This window comes from Balaenoptera ricei, chromosome 2, assembly GCF_028023285.1.
Source record: "Balaenoptera ricei isolate mBalRic1 chromosome 2, mBalRic1.hap2, whole genome shotgun sequence".
Taxonomy (NCBI): domain Eukaryota; kingdom Metazoa; phylum Chordata; class Mammalia; order Artiodactyla; family Balaenopteridae; genus Balaenoptera; species Balaenoptera ricei.
This window is the reverse complement of record NC_082640.1, coordinates 11,208,086-11,223,655: the sequence shown is the minus strand read 5'-3', so window position 1 is coordinate 11,223,655 and position 15,570 is coordinate 11,208,086. Positions and strand designations below refer to the sequence as shown.

At 36.8% G+C, this 15,570-nt stretch overlaps 2 protein-coding genes across 2 annotated transcripts in view; one reads left to right on the top strand and one right to left on the bottom strand.

Annotated features, from left to right (window-relative positions):
- Nucleotides 1-104, bottom strand: part of ENKUR (enkurin, TRPC channel interacting protein) — a 49,511-nt gene extending 49,407 nt beyond the window's left edge. The window contains exon 1 of the mRNA XM_059910768.1: nucleotides 83-104. The gene's annotated coding sequence lies outside the window, so the exon portion shown is untranslated. The remainder of the gene's footprint in view (nucleotides 1-82) is intronic.
- THNSL1 (threonine synthase like 1) lies at nucleotides 68-11,512 on the top strand. Its single transcript, XM_059910733.1, has 2 exons — nucleotides 68-323; nucleotides 7,754-11,512. The coding sequence occupies exon 2, from the start codon at nucleotides 7,802-7,804 to the stop codon at nucleotides 10,031-10,033; it is 2,232 nt and encodes a 743-aa protein (XP_059766716.1). The 5' UTR covers nucleotides 68-323; nucleotides 7,754-7,801; the 3' UTR covers nucleotides 10,034-11,512.
- The last annotated feature ends 4,058 nt before the right edge of the window (nucleotides 11,513-15,570 follow it).

Below are 15,570 nucleotides of genomic sequence, written 5' to 3'. Positions count from 1 at the left end.
ACGTCGGGAGTGGGACGAGGGTGGGAGGAGCCCGAGGAGCGGAGCCGGCTCGGGTGGGTGGAGCGCGGGCCGAGTCACGTACCCGGTGCTGGGCTGCTCCGGCCGTGGGCGTCGCACGAGGACGCGGAGGCCGACCTCGGCGCAGGCGCAAAGGCCGCTGTGCGGAAGCTGGGTGGGCCTAGCGAGGCCTGGGACCGAGGGTGTGGGCCGTCCTGGGCGGGAGCCCGAGGTGTGGGGTTGCGGCCCGAGGCGGCACTGGCGGCTCCCGGACGCTCCTTCCCATTTCCTTTCCTTTCCCCCGTCTTCTCAGTGTGATTTTCTTGGTGAGTTATTTGAGGAGAAAGGGAAACTGTAGAAACCAGTCCGTTCCCATCGCATGCCTTTCCCGCTCCGCGCCTTCCCCTTTGCGCTGCTCGGCGGTGATCCCAGCGCTCTGTCCGCGCCCGCCTTCCCGGCTGCTTACGTCCCGGGCTCAGCCCTGCCGCCACCTGTGCGGGCGCGCCCGCGCCCCGCCGTCCTCCCGTTTCACCTGTCGCGGCCCGTCCTCCCCTGGGCCACCTGCCTCCCTTTCTCCCGCACCTCGCCCCTTCTCCGCCAGTTTACCTCTTGATCGGGCCCCTCCTTTTAGGTCTTTGTTTTTTAAACGAGAAGCCTAAGCCTGAAGGAGAAGCCTTTTAAACGGGCCCTTGAGTTGTTGCCCTTTTTTTTTTTTTTTTTGGTGTCCCTTTTTGAAAACGATCTTAGGTTTTATTCCGTTTGAACCATTTGGTCTTCCGTGAACCTACTTATTCGCATATGACTGCTGAAGGAAGCTCACCGTCCCGAGGCTTTGAAAGACATTTTGGCAATATGGTTCTGAACTAACCTTATAGAGGCCACTCTGCCTGAAGGGACTAAGGATGCTCTAAGATAAGAGAAGGCCAGTTTTGGTCATCTCACTGCCAGGGTGCTCGGTGGAGCGATTAAAACAGCCTGGTGGCTTGGTTAACTTAAAAGGGTTTGCTGAATGTGTGGATCCTTATCATCTTGGGCTCTTAGTGAATTTCATTAGACAAGAATAAATTTAGTTTTTTCTTATCCAGTTGGTCAGGTTTTTATTTTTTATCCCAGGCGTTTAACAAACATTTTATTTCAGATGATTGGCACCTTGGGGGTAATGCTCCTGTTCTTCACGTCGGATTTTCTGTTTTGAAACAAAACAGTTTATATGTATATGCCACTTTGCCCTTTTCCTTTCCACTTTGAGTATTTTACGTTTTTGGGTTTTTTGCTTAGCATGTATAGAGAAGAATAATGTTCTCTCTATATGCTAAGATTTGAACTAAGGACTCAGAATGATAATACCGTTAAGCCAAGTGGACAGTCATTGGCCAAAGTTTATAAACTTTCTAATTAGAAGGAACGCTTTAGGACTGTTTATGTGAATCAGTTCCTAAAAGAGCCAATAAAGGCAAAGCATGATTTCTCCAGTTAGTAAGCACCCACTGGCTTTAGCTAGTCTTGACTTTCTGCTGTTAATGAATACAGTAATTTCACTGATGTCAGTATATTTATTATGGTTTTAAAAATACTAAACAGAATTTAAGGTCTCAATGTAGTGTATTCAGTGCACCATCTTTTTTTTTTTAAGATGTTAACTATGAGTTTTTCTTTTTTTTTATAATTAATTAATTAATTAATTAATTTTTGGCTGTGTTGGGTCTTCGTTTCTGTGCGAGGGCTTTCTGTAGTTGCGGCAAGCGGGGGCCACTCTTCATCGCGATGCGCGGGCCTCTCACTATCGCGGCCTCTCTTGTTGCGGAGCACAGGCTCCAGACGCGCAGGCTCAGTAGTTGTGGCTCACGGGCCCAGTTGCTGCGCAGCATGTGGGATCTTCCCAGACCAGGGCTCGAACCCGTGTCCCCTGCATTGGCAGGCAGACTCTCAACCACTGCGCCACCAGGGAAGCCCTCAGTGCACCATCTTAATGAAGTTGTTAAATCATTTGGAAAGGAACTTATTTTCCTTTAGATACTTGGTCTGTAATTCTTGCCTTTTGAAAGTATGTTTACAAAGAATGCATTTCTAATTTTTATAATTCCCTCAAAATGGCAGTCCTGTTCAAGGAAATGCCTATGTTCAGTATGTCCACAGAGAATTAGTATTGGTGTACCATCAGAGGTCGTGAACTTTTTCTGTAAAGGGCTAGATAATAAATATTTTAGGCCTTTGCAGGCCAGATGGATCCTTTCGAAACTACTCAGCTCTACCATTATAGCTCAAAAGCAGCCAAAGACAATACTTAACAAATGAAAAAAATGAATGAGCAAAGTTTTGTTCCCATGAAACTTAATTTACAAAAATAGGGGTGGGCCAGATTTGGCCTGTGGTTGTAGTTTGCACACACCCCTTATATGAATGGTTGTACATACAAATTAGGTTTTTTCACTAAGTATTATTTTAATCTACTTAAATGAATAAAATGGGCAGAGGTGGGACTATAAATAGGACAATTGGGAGGTAAATAAACCCTTTCTAAAGACATATTCTTTACAATATTTTTCTAAGTTATAGAATTGCAAAGGGTACTTAAAGAGGCTTTTGAATTAGATACGCAAGACCTTAAAGAGAATATCTAAGAGCGTTAAGACTACCAACAGGAAAGGCTTAGTCAGCTTGATTCTAAGATAAAGGCAGATGAGTGGTGAACTTGGAAAATGCTTTTATTGTAAGACCCCTGTGATTACCACATGGCACTGAAGTGTGGTCCTTCCTCCTCGCTGTTTCAGTCAGCTGACTGACTGAAGGCTTGTTAAGAGGATTTTTACTTAGTAGTCAGAAGCAGCAAAGCTTCTAACCTTCTGCTGGTTAGTTTATATACTAATATATTTGCATTTTTTTCGTATTACTTATGGGAAAACAATTTATTGTAAAAATGCAGTAATTTTTAAAGAATTTTTTAAAAACCTTAGAATGTCTTTCTTCATAAAATAGTGGACTAGATTTAGTCATTCTTAGAAATTTAAATAGAGATTGTATTAAAACAGGATGACAAGTATAATCATGGCATAAATATTTTCAAAAGTTCATTGAACTGTAGCCAGTTCTCATCATGAAATAATTTTTGAAGTGCTATGTCTTATGTTTTATTTTGGGAGAGTAATAACAAATATTTTAAATGGGTGACAAATGCTAAATCATTTTCACTAAATAGATTTTGACAATTTCCCAGAAGTATTCTAGGTAATTTTATAATGGAATTGAAAATTTCTGGACTATTTTGGAAGTAAAAATTGATAATGGGTTTAATATGATTTTGGCTGATTATCAATCATCTAGTGGTAAATGTAGGAAAATATCACTGTAAATAGTTTCCTGGAAATTAATATGTAGTTCTGTTTTAAAAGTATATAACTTTGTTATCATTCTTAGGAAATAATTTAAAAACCTTTAAAAAAGTGGTTTCTGTACTTTTTTCCCTTGAATTCTTCAGCTTTGATCAGCTTGCCACAGTAAAATTGTTAAATTTCATACTTGGAGGTCACACAGTACTTAAATTAATATGTACATGTGGACATTCTGTTTTTGTTTTTTAAAGTTCTTGCTGTGATACTGACACACCACTGCCTTTCCATTTATCTATTTGAATGGCAAGTGTCTTTCATGTCAAAAATGTGCCCATTAGAACTAGTGGATCAAAAAACTCCACTGTAAGTGATAAGAAAACCTATTTAAAAATTATTAATGTATAATGGAGTGGTATATATCTTCTATCCTCTGAGAAATTAGAGAGTTTACTAAAATATTTTTTGTGTAGGACTTGACTCTACAAAAAATATTTGAGAACATCAATGATTCAGTAAAACCTGAGTACTTAATGATCAAGAGATTTAGCCTTTAAGTACTGTTTTTGTTTCTTGACTCTTATGTGATTGACTTGCATTTAATTTGAAATAGTTTTGTTCTTTGGCTGAAGAAAAATTGCCTATTCATAACCCCTGTACTGAAAAACGTATTAAAATATAAGTAAATGAAAAAGGCTAATAGCATGGCTTTGAATCATAAAGGAAAATGATATGCAGTTGGTCCTCACTTTTCACAAGTTCTATATTTGTGAAGTCTACTCGCTAAAATTTATTTATAACCCAAAATTAATACTTGTAGCACTTTTGCAATCATTCATGGCCACGTGCACAGTGGTGAAAATTTTGAGTCACGAGATACGCATTCCAAGCTGGAGTTAAACAAGGTGATGCTCTGCCTTCTTGTTTCAGCTCCTACTATAAACCAGTGTCTTTTTTGAATTCTATTTAAGTGCCACATTTTTTGCATTTTTGTGCTTCTAGCTGGTGATTTTGCTGGTTAAAATGGCCCCCAAGCAGAGCGCCGAAGTGCTGCTCGTGTTCCTAAGGCACTAAGGCCACGATGTCCCTTACAGAGAAAATGTGTGTGTTAGATAAGTTTCCTTCAGGTGTGTGTTAAAGGCTGAGTTCAATGGTAGTGAATCACTATTTATATATATTAAATAAGATGTCTTTAAGCAGAAACACACATAAAACCTTACGTATTGATCGGTTGGCAAAAATGTTGTGACCAGAGGCTCACAGGAACCTAACCCTGTATTTCCCCTAGGAGCAATGGTTCAATATGCACTAATTCATATTCATGGTGACGTGATAGTACAGTGGATGTTGAAACCCTAAAATGAGTTTGTGGCTAAATGTTACAAAATTTAGTATGTAGCTTCTTTAATTTTCTTTAAAAATGATAATGTTAGAGCACTTAATACCTGCCTTCTGCTAGTTTCAGGAAGATCTTCATGGTGAAGTAATGTTGATACAGAATTAATAAGTTGAACTGTCATAATTTTCTACTTTGAATTCATATAAAACAAAGGAAGAATAAGGTTACGAAAGATAAGGTGAAGTTAACATGCATAATGTTTGTGTTACAGTCTTCTGCTTTTTTTTTTTTTAATTTTTTATTTATTTATTTATTTATTTATTTATTTTTGGCTGTGTTGGGTCTTCGTTTCTGTGCGATGGCTTTCTCTAGTTGCGGCAAGTGGGGGCCACTCCCCATCACGGTGCGCGGGCCTCTCACCATCGCGGCCCTCTTGTTGCGGAGCACAAGCTCCACACGCGCAGGCTCAGTAATTGTGGCTCACGGGCCCAGCCGCTCCGCGGCATGTGGGATCCTCCCAGACCAGGGCCCGAACTCGCGCCCCCCGCACCGGCAGGCAGACTCCCAACCACTGCGCCACCAGGGAAGCCCCAGTCTTCTGCTTTTAATGGAGTTGATGTTAAGCATTGTAGCAACCAACATAAAGTGGAAAAGATCAGATAAAAGATTTAATGCCCATAAAAACAAACCAGCTACTCAGGTAATACACAATTATTACCAATATAGACCTCAGAAAGTTATGCATTGGGAACTAAAAAAGAAGACACTCTGTGATGTTATAAGCAAAAGCCACCTGAATAGGAGGTTAATCAGGCTGTTTTATACAGTGTCCTCAAAATAATGTGTTAAAGAAGAGTTCCAAAATAAAAGTAGTTTAATAAAAGAAATTGCTGATAGGATTCAAGTGTACAGTTCTCTGATCCTTGGTTTGTTTCAGGGAAAGGATTAGACTGTGCTTGACAAAACAGTTCTTGATTCACAGACGAGTACCCCTGTTTTCTCTGAAGGTTTATAAACAAACCAAACCATAAAAAAATATGCCTAGCTTTGTGCCTAGATATTCTGATTCAATTTATATGTTTTTAGTCTATTGTCATTGAGTGACAGTGGTTAATATTACTATATAAATGGTCTTATGTGCCAGCCACCATGCTATGTGCTTTGAATTTATTATAAAATCATTTAAATAGCCAAGAGGTACCCATGTGTGGCAGACACTTTGTTTGCACTTTTTACAGGAGATATTATTGCATCTAAATTATGTAGTGATTCAGATGGATAAAACAACCTAAAAGAGTAATTCAGATACTCATTTCATAGCTTCAGTCCACTGATCACTAAACATACAGTTAAATCATTGAAAGTTTTAGGTGTCATGTGAAAGATTTATATTTATCATTTGGTTATGTTGTCTTGTATATTGCTTTGTGGCAGAAATTCGGTACTGTCTAGTAAAAACTTTTTTTTTTTTTTTAGTAAAATTCTTTTTTATCATAAGATGTACATATTGGAAAAAAAGACAGTATTTTAATCTTTTAATAATAGTTTTAGGGAACCATGAAAAGGGTCAGTTTATTATTTTTCTGTACTTAAAAAATTTCAGATGGACATTTTAACAATAGACTATGTGGAATTTTATGATACTGTTATGATTAACTTGAAATTTTTTCCCTTATAGACTCCACTTTTTGCAAAGATGGCTTTGCCTCAGCATCCACAAACTCTTCACCTAAGATTGGTTCCTGTGTGTCATATGTTTACAAGTCAGTGGGAGTTAAGCACAAACAAGCTGAAAAGCCAAATAAGGAAATGTATTCCTTCTCTTAAAAGTTCTAATTTAACTTAAATTCAGTGTTAGCTTAAAATAGTTTAAATGTTTTATTAGAGAACAGTTTGAGTAGCATAGATGATCAGAGTGGCAAATGACTGAAAGTTTTCAGAACATGTCTAAACACACGATCTGACATTTAATGTGGCTTAGTTGCATATTGGTTCTACCACAGAACACGTGAAAAGCCCCACTACATGTCTGTAATGTTACTTTAGTCAATTTAAATAAACATTGCAGCAGTTATTAAATGGTACTTTACATATGACTAAAAATTTGACTTGTCTTGCATACATTTGTGTTTTAATGGTGAGTATATTTCCAAAGACAGGGATTTGACCAGTATGGGGAATTACAGAGCTTCTCTGGATGCCAGAATAAGTTTGTCCTCTTATCATTGGAAACATTCCTGAGTTTTTTTGCTATCACTCTGGAGTCTGGAATTTGAGTTAAGTCTCTCCATTGATGATGTTTATAGGACAGAAATTAAAGTGATGGTCCCATGCAGAGAAGGTTATAGATATGTAGCCTTTGACTTTGCTGCTGATTATCAATTTTTCTTAAGTATTTGCATAATGTTATATCTTTCACTAGCTTTTTTTAAGGCCTTCAACATGAAAAATATGTAAGAATGATTCTTAACAGTATGCATGTAAAAGGCATGTAAGAAAGAAAATGTCATACCTTTGCCCTATAGTTTGGAAAATTATTTAAGCATCTTATTTATTTATTTTTATAAGCAAATGTTTTATTCTGGTTTCTTGTGAATTCTTTGACTAAGAAATTTATGAGTAACATGATAATCTGTCAGCATTTTCATATAACTAAAGAGAAATTAAATATAAAGAGTATTGTTCAGCTTTTTGAATTGCAAGTAAATAGCATTCCAATTCCAAATAATCCTTATTTACATGGGTTATAAACCATGAGACAATTTTCATTATAGGAAAATAAATACTAATTTGATTTAGTATCTTTTTGAAAAAGCATCTATGATACGGCGTTTTCTGAATAAAGTGTTGCTCATAGTTACAAGTTGTTAAAGTTTTGATTACTCAATGTCTTGAGACTTGAAAAGATTGTTAAAAGGATAATATGAAATAAATGAGAATTTGTGTTTGAATACTTTTTTAAATATCCCATAAATTTGGAAGAATTTTAAACAGTTTATGTACTGTGGGCATGGTTATACTTAATCCTATTGGGATAGTCTTTTGAAATTAGTAACCAAATGTCTTTTTTGTTTGTTTTTATGTTTGAAAGGGCCAAAGCCAGTTTTTAGGTTGGATTGCACAGAAAAGTGAAAAGAGAATGCTCCACTTTAACCGATGTCAGCATCTGAAACAAATAACTCAGAAATGCTTTTCTAGTACACATGTGAAAACGGATAAACATGCACAGCTATTTCTTTCAAGAAGCTTTGCACTTGCAGAATTAAGGAAGTCATGGCACTCAATCTACTCTCTTGTTGGAGACAAAAATATTATCCTGATGGGACCACCCGGTGCTGGGAAAACAACAGTAGGCAGAATAATAGGTCAGAAACTAGGTTGTTGTGTCATAGATGTGGATGATGATATCCTTGAAAAAACCTGGAATATGAGTGTGTCTGAAAAATTGCAGGATGTTGGTAATGAGCAATTTTTAGAAGAGGAAGGAAAAGCTGTGTTAAACTTCTCTGCATCTGGAAGTGTGATTTCCCTTACTGGGTCCAATCCAATGCATGATGCTAGCATGCTGCATCTGAAGAAAAATGGAATAATTGTTTATCTGGATGTACCTCCAATAGATATAGTTAGTCGTCTAAAATTAATGAAAATAGATAGGATTGTAGGTCAGAATTCTGGAACATCTATGAAAGACTTACTTAAGTTTAGAAGACAGTATTATAAGAAGTGGTACGATACTCGTGTTTTATGCGAAGATGGGGCTTCCCCGGAGGAGGTGGCTGACAAAGTGCTGAATGCAGTTAAAAGATACCAAGATGTGGACTCGGAAACATTCATTTCCACAAGACACATTTGGCCTAAAGACTGTGAACAGAAGGTTCCAACAAAATTCTTTAGTGAAGCTGTGATTGAGGGGTTAGCTCCTGATGGTGGACTTTTTGTTCCTGAGAAGGAGTTTCCAAAATTAAACTGTGGGGAGTGGAAAAGCCTCGTAGGAGCAACGTACATAGAAAGAGCACAAATACTCTTGGAAAAATGTATACATCCTGCTGACATACCTGCTTCCAGGTTGGGAGAAATGATTGAAACTGCTTATGGGGAAAACTTTGCCTGCTCAAAAATTGCCCCTGTCAGGCACCTGTCAGGCAACCAGTTCATCCTGGAGTTGTTCCATGGACCAACGGGATCATTTAAAGATTTGTCTTTACAGCTCATGCCCCATCTTTTTGCACACTGTATTCCACCAAGTTGTAATTACATGATACTTGTAGCCACCTCAGGAGACACCGGGAGTGCAGTCTTAAATGGCTTTAGTCGTCTTAGTAAGAATGACAAGCAAAGAATAGCTGTGGCCACATTTTTTCCTGAGGATGGAGTAAGTGATTTTCAAAAAGCACAAATAATTGGCAGTCAGAACGAAAATGGATGGGCAGTAGGTGTCAAGTCAGATTTTGATTTTTGCCAGACATCTATAAAAAGAATTTTTCAAGATTCTGATTTTACTGGCTTTCTTACTGTGGAATATGGAACAGTCTTAAGTTCAGCTAATTCCATAAACTGGGGCCGACTGCTTCCCCAAGTAGTTTATCATGCTTCTGCATACCTTGATCTCGTTAGCCAAGGATTTATTTCTTTTGGAAGCCCAGTCGATGTGTGTATTCCCACAGGAAACTTTGGTAACATTTTAGCAGCAGTGTATGCCAAAACCATGGGAATCCCTATTCGAAAATTTATTTGTGCTTCTAATCAGAACCATGTTTTGACTGATTTTATTAAAACAGGACATTATGATCTAAGGGAAAGAAAATTAGCACAAACCTTTTCACCAGCAATTGATATTCTCAAATCTTCAAACCTGGAGCGACATTTACACTTGATGGCTAATAAAGATGGACAATTAATGACAAGATTATTTAATCAATTAGAAGAGCAGCATCACTTCCAGATAGAAAAGATTCTAGTTGAGAAAGTTCAGCAGGATTTTGTAGCTGACTGGTGCTCTGAGGAAGAGTGCCTAGCAGCTATTCACTCCACCTACAACACTTCCGGGTATATTTTGGATCCACACACTGCTGTTGCAAAAGTAGTTGCAGACAGAATGCAAGATAAAACCTGCCCAGTGATAGTCTCATCTACAGCTCATTACTCAAAGTTTGCACCTGCTATCATGCAGGCTTTAAAGATCAAAGAAATCAGTCAAACTTCATCAAGTCAGGTTTATTTACTGAGTTCATACAATGCATTACCTCCACCTCATGAGGCTTTATTAGAGAGAACAAAACAGCAAGAGAAGATGGAGTGCCAGGTCTGTGCAGCTGATATGAATGTCCTGAAAAGTCACGTGGAAAAACTAGTACAAAATCACTTCATATAGAAGTTTTCTGAGTAAAAAAAATTTCTGGTGATAAGCATGCAATAATAGATCACAAAAGTTGATTTGGAATACAAATAACATTTTGTTTTTTATGTAAATATGTATGTCTATATGTAGATCTGTTATCTTTCGGAATTTCAATAGCCTAATCTCTAGATCTGAACATTATACCTACACATGCTCCTTGGATCCTTAATCTGGAAGTGACAGGTAGCATAGTGCACAGACCCTTGTGCTGTGCTTTGCACTCATGAGGGATATATCAGTTTCTACTCCCTCACCCCCACTTTTAAGCAGACCAAAATGTCTGGTATTCAATCTGGCAATTAAAACATTTAAGCATAGTTGTTACGTAGTACATCTGTAACCATTACCAGTTCTCTATTGAATAGAAAGATAATTTACCACTCTAATGGTTAACTTCTCTGGAGGAAGTAGTAAGCTCATCTATTAAGAAAGGGCTAGTAGTGTTTTTGACTCTCCATTTCGGACTTGTAATTAATTATGTGTATTCTATGCTACCCAGATTAGATAAGTGCTCTGGCCTTCACTCCCCTTTGGATCTGTATAGTTAAGGTGATGTAGTTTGAAAATCAAGACACAAGATTTAAATCCACGATGTAATAATCAACAGAACTACTTAGTAGTGGATACAGAAATAAAATTATGTATCTATTTCAAGAGAAAAGCTTTCCAAAATTCAGGGTATTTGAATAGTCTTAATGGAAGTATGTTTCTAGTTCTACCAGTTTTCCTGTATTATTTGGACTCCATTCCTATATAATTTGTCTATTGTCTCTCTTTTCAATGAACATTGTCTTTTTTGGTAACTAAAATCACATACAATTGATGCACATATTTAGTTTTTCCTTCTTTGTAGTAACAATACATTATAAACATGATTTACATTTGTGAATTTCCTGGGTGTTTTATTTCTGAATTAAAGATTATCAGTGAAAGGACCTGTTAGTGTAATGGACTACTCTCAACCACAAGATGGCATTCCTAACATAATTTGTTTTTGCTGATAACATTCTGCTTCATTTTCTGGGAGAACTACCTCCATAAAGAAACATATTACAGGGGCTTCCCTGATGGCACAGTGGTTAAGAATCCGCCTGCCAAGGCAGGGGACACGGGTTCAAGCCCTAGTCCGGGAAGATCCCACATGCCGCGGAGCAACTAAGCCCGTGTGCCACAACTACTGAGCCTGCGCTGTAGAGCCCACGTGCCACAACTACTGAGCCTGCGTGCCACAACTACTGAAGCCTGTGTGCCTAGAGCCCGTGCTCCACAACAAGAGAAGCCACTGCAATGAGAAGCCTGCGCGCTGCAATTAAGAGGGGCCCCCACTCACCACAACTAGAGAAAGCCCACGTGCAGCCACAAAGACCCAACACAGCCAAAAATAAATAAATAAACTTAAAAAAAAAAAGAAACATATTACAAGTAGTCAAGAAAAAATTGTAATCGTTCAATGAGCAAAAACAATCTGTTTAAAAAATTTTTAAATTAAACTAATTATGTTAACTTTGGATCTATGGCTTCTAACAAGTACATTTTAAAACCAAAACTTGAAAACCAAGAGCCGTTACAAGAAAATAATGGAAGATTCAAAGTTTACTTATTCACATAGGTCTTAGTTATTTTATCATTTGCTTTTAAGGATATTTGTTTCAGTAAATGACATGTTTAGAAAATGCATGTAAATTATCCTGTGTGTATGAGAATGCACTATTTCTCTGAAAGTGGGAGGGACAGTGTTTAAAAAAAAATGACATGATTTTTGCCCACAAGAACTGTAGTTAAGGAGACAACATGTAAAATTAAATCATGTATTGATACAACACAGAAGAGTTATTGCAAGACAGGTCATGAGTAAGTGAAAAATGATACAGTCAAGAGCTGTAGGATTACCATGGACCAGTCAGAAAAGGCTTCACAGAGGACAGAGAAACAGAGGTAAGTCCTGAAGGATGGCAAGATTTTCTAGGTGAAAAGGAAGGGGAAATACATTTTAGGCAGACAAAGGAAATAGGTATGGTGAGTTGTTCAAGAGGGCACCTGCCTTTATCTGTGGTTGGTTTGTTCTCTGTCCAAAACTTATTTCATGCCTTCACTTTTTCTTAAAACCAACTCTAGCCCTTCCCTCTCAGCTAAAAACCTTGCCTCAGTCAAGAGGGACAAGCCAGCAGTGAAGACATGGTTTCCCACCACCAAATGTCTAAATCTGCTGTACCTGTTTCTCTCCTCGCCTGCCTGCCGCTGGGTTGAACTGGGTGGTATTCCTTCAGGTGTGTCTTGGCTTCTGTTCCCGTCAGGGCACTCACGTCACTTGCCTCATCAGTTCTCTCCTCTGCTGTTTCTTCAGCTTCTCCCCTCTGATGGAAGCTTGCTTTCTATGCCATTCAGATGCTCTCTTTTCATATCTTATAAAGCATAAGAGCAAAACAAAACTAAACATCCACATTTCCCCCCATCTACTCTTTTATTTCTTTATGTTCCATTCAAGACCAAGCCTCTTCAAAAAGAGTTGTCTGCATATATGGTCTCCACTTTCTTACCTCCCATTTTCTCCAGAGTATGTAAAGTACACTCACAGTTTAAGGAGGAATAATAAACAACCATGTGCCCCACACCTTGCTTTATGAATAGACCATTCCTCCTCTCTGACACCCGCTGTGGCTCCTCTTTGATTACATTTACTTCTCTCCCTCAGAGGTAACCACTATCCTAAATTTTCTCTTCATCATTCCCTTGTTTGTATTACAATTTTGCACTGTTTAGTTTTGCCTCTTTTTAAATTTATGTAAATGGAATCATACTATATTCTTCCATGATCTTTTATTTAAAAACTTTAAAATTCATCCATGCAGATGAGTGAAACCATAGTTCATTAATTTTTATTACTGTATAATATTCTATAGTATGAATACCATAATCTATCTATTTGCCAGTTAGTGGACATTTAGATTGTCTAATATTTATATGTTCTTGTATCCAATAGGTATACTGTTTTGTAAAATTGTGTTGAAGGCTAGTGAAAATGGACTTCCAAACATTTGTGATTCTTTCTAATGACGTAAAAATAGATTTCATATCTTGGCTGTATTAAAATAAAAACGTATGGTCTGTTTATGATATGAAAAATTATCAGTTCTTAGGCTATGGTTATAATTTCTACCTTATCTTTGAAATTATTTTACCACGTCAAAAATATAGTGAACTTGTAAGATTTTTGAGAAAAAAGAAAGATTTTTAAATTACATATTAATGAAAATTGTAAAATATTTTTTCATCAAAATAGAGTTTAGAAGGTAATAAATTGTTCTCTTTGAAGTTTTTGTTAGATTTTAATAGCAACTCACTTTCAAAAACAATCATGGCAAATACTGTTACTCTCAATCCATTAAAAATTGCCATTTTTCAAAATGGAAACTTTTAGATATTCCAGAGCTCATAAGAAATGCTAAAATAAGAAAAAAATGCTAGGAATCATTTTGAACAGAAGTTAAAAACATTTTTAAACAACAACAAAAACTCTTCTTGGCACTCTTTAAGGCACAAATATCAATGCACTTTGATGTTTAAATCACTCAATTTTATTTCAGATTAAACTAGGCTTGCTTGTATTCATAGCAACATTAAACTTTAATTTATAAATATATGCCCAGCAATAGGTTTTCTTTTGAAGCCACATAAAAAAATACTGTTTGGGGTATACTTGACAGCACATGCCCCAGATTTGCAATCCATGTTGTAGTATATCATTTTCTTTAAAATTAGAGAACGTCTGGGTTTTCAATATTTTAAAAAAATATTTATTCATTTATTTATTTAGGCTGTGCCAGCTCTTAGTTGCGGCACGTGGGACCTAGTTCCCCAGCCAGGTATCCAACCCAGGCCCCCTGTGCTGGGAGCGCGAAGTCTCACCCACTGGGGTGCCAGGGAAGTCCCTCTATATGTTTTGTTTGCAGCACTTACTATCTCATGTTCTCATTGAGTCATTCACTTGCTTTCTGTGCTGCTGCTGGTCTTTTCATCTGACATTTTTGTCCATTTATGACTTACTTTTTTAATGACTTCACTGCCATTTTAGTGTTCCCCAAAAGCAATTCAATGATGTGACCTGGGTATTGTTTCTGGTGCCAACCTCTAAAGTTGATTCTCTGGTTTTCTGGAGATTCTTTGGTCCATTTATTATCTTTTAATAAATTTATTTTAATTTAAGCTTAAACTTGTTTGGAGTAACTTGTTATTTGCAATTAACAACCCTGCTTAATACAGTTCTAAGTGATGATTACAGGTAAAATTAGTGAGATTGGCACCAAGTGATATAGAGTAGTTAAACATTTTGAGCTGGGCAAATATAAGTTAAAGCATTCGGTGGAAATTGGTTATATACAGTTACAGGAAAGTGTATTGTATATTTTATTATTATTTGTAATTTTGTGTTCTACATTGTTTAATCAGTAAAAGTCTTAATAAACTTATGTATACACACACACACTTTTTTCAGAGAGCCATTTATTACTACCACACTGAATATATGGCAAACACGTGACATTACCTTTCTAAAATCTTAAAATTTTGGAATTGCAAAACATTTAACCCATGATTTTGCATAATGGATTGTTAACTTGTTCATTTTAGCACAACACAGTTTCCTAATCTAACAGAAAAGATATGCAAGAAAATAGCATTTCTACTGGATCAAGTGGCCTGGTTAAAATGATTTGACATCCTGGTTTGACAAGATTGGAGATTATTCATATTTGTTTTGAATTTTACAAGGTTCAAATCAAATAGCAGAAGTTTTCAGAAAATAATTTTACTTGCCCTTGATATTACCTTTTTTTTCTGGGACTATCTCTCCAATCTGTTTGAGATTTTAAATATAATTGGCTGACATAATATTTAAACAACTGCCAAATCAACATGGGTCATTACCAGAAAAAACATCATTTCTTGTAAGTTCCACATCTGTTTAGGGTTCTTCTCTATTAAAGTAATGTAACTTAATCCTAAAAGATCTGAAAAGCTTATTTATTCACAGTATTCTGTATACTTTCCAGAAAAAGAGTCAAGTCAAAAGGTACCCCCTTTTCCCTTCAGTGTTGTAGCCTACTATGAAGAAACAGAACGTCTTTCTCTTGAGAAAAGTTGAGTATAATAATATTTTACTGGCAAAAGAAGGAAGGAAAATATTAGTTTAAATTGGGTCAAGAGCATAAAATTTCTACTGGCCAAAAGTCATACCGAAATGAAATGAAATTTTAAGGAGAAAACAATCAAAGTTAAAATATCCTTTGAAATATGCAGGTCATTCTTATCAAAGAGGAAAAAAATACATGTAGGAGCTTTATAACTTTGAAAATGATTACACATAAATTATTTGATTTTCCCAAGACCTCAGAAAGGGACATAGTGCCTTGATGCAGTCACCAGAGTGAGAAGTCCAGAAATTAAATTTTGTTCAGGTACACAAAGTTGATCAGATTTAGAGATTTTTATCTTCCACTAATCACACTTATAGA

What these genes read in the sequence shown, in the direction of transcription:
- THNSL1 (XM_059910733.1), top strand. Translation starts at nt 7,802, where the DNA reads ATGCTCCACTTTAACCGATGTCAGCATCTGAAACAAATAACTCAGAAA.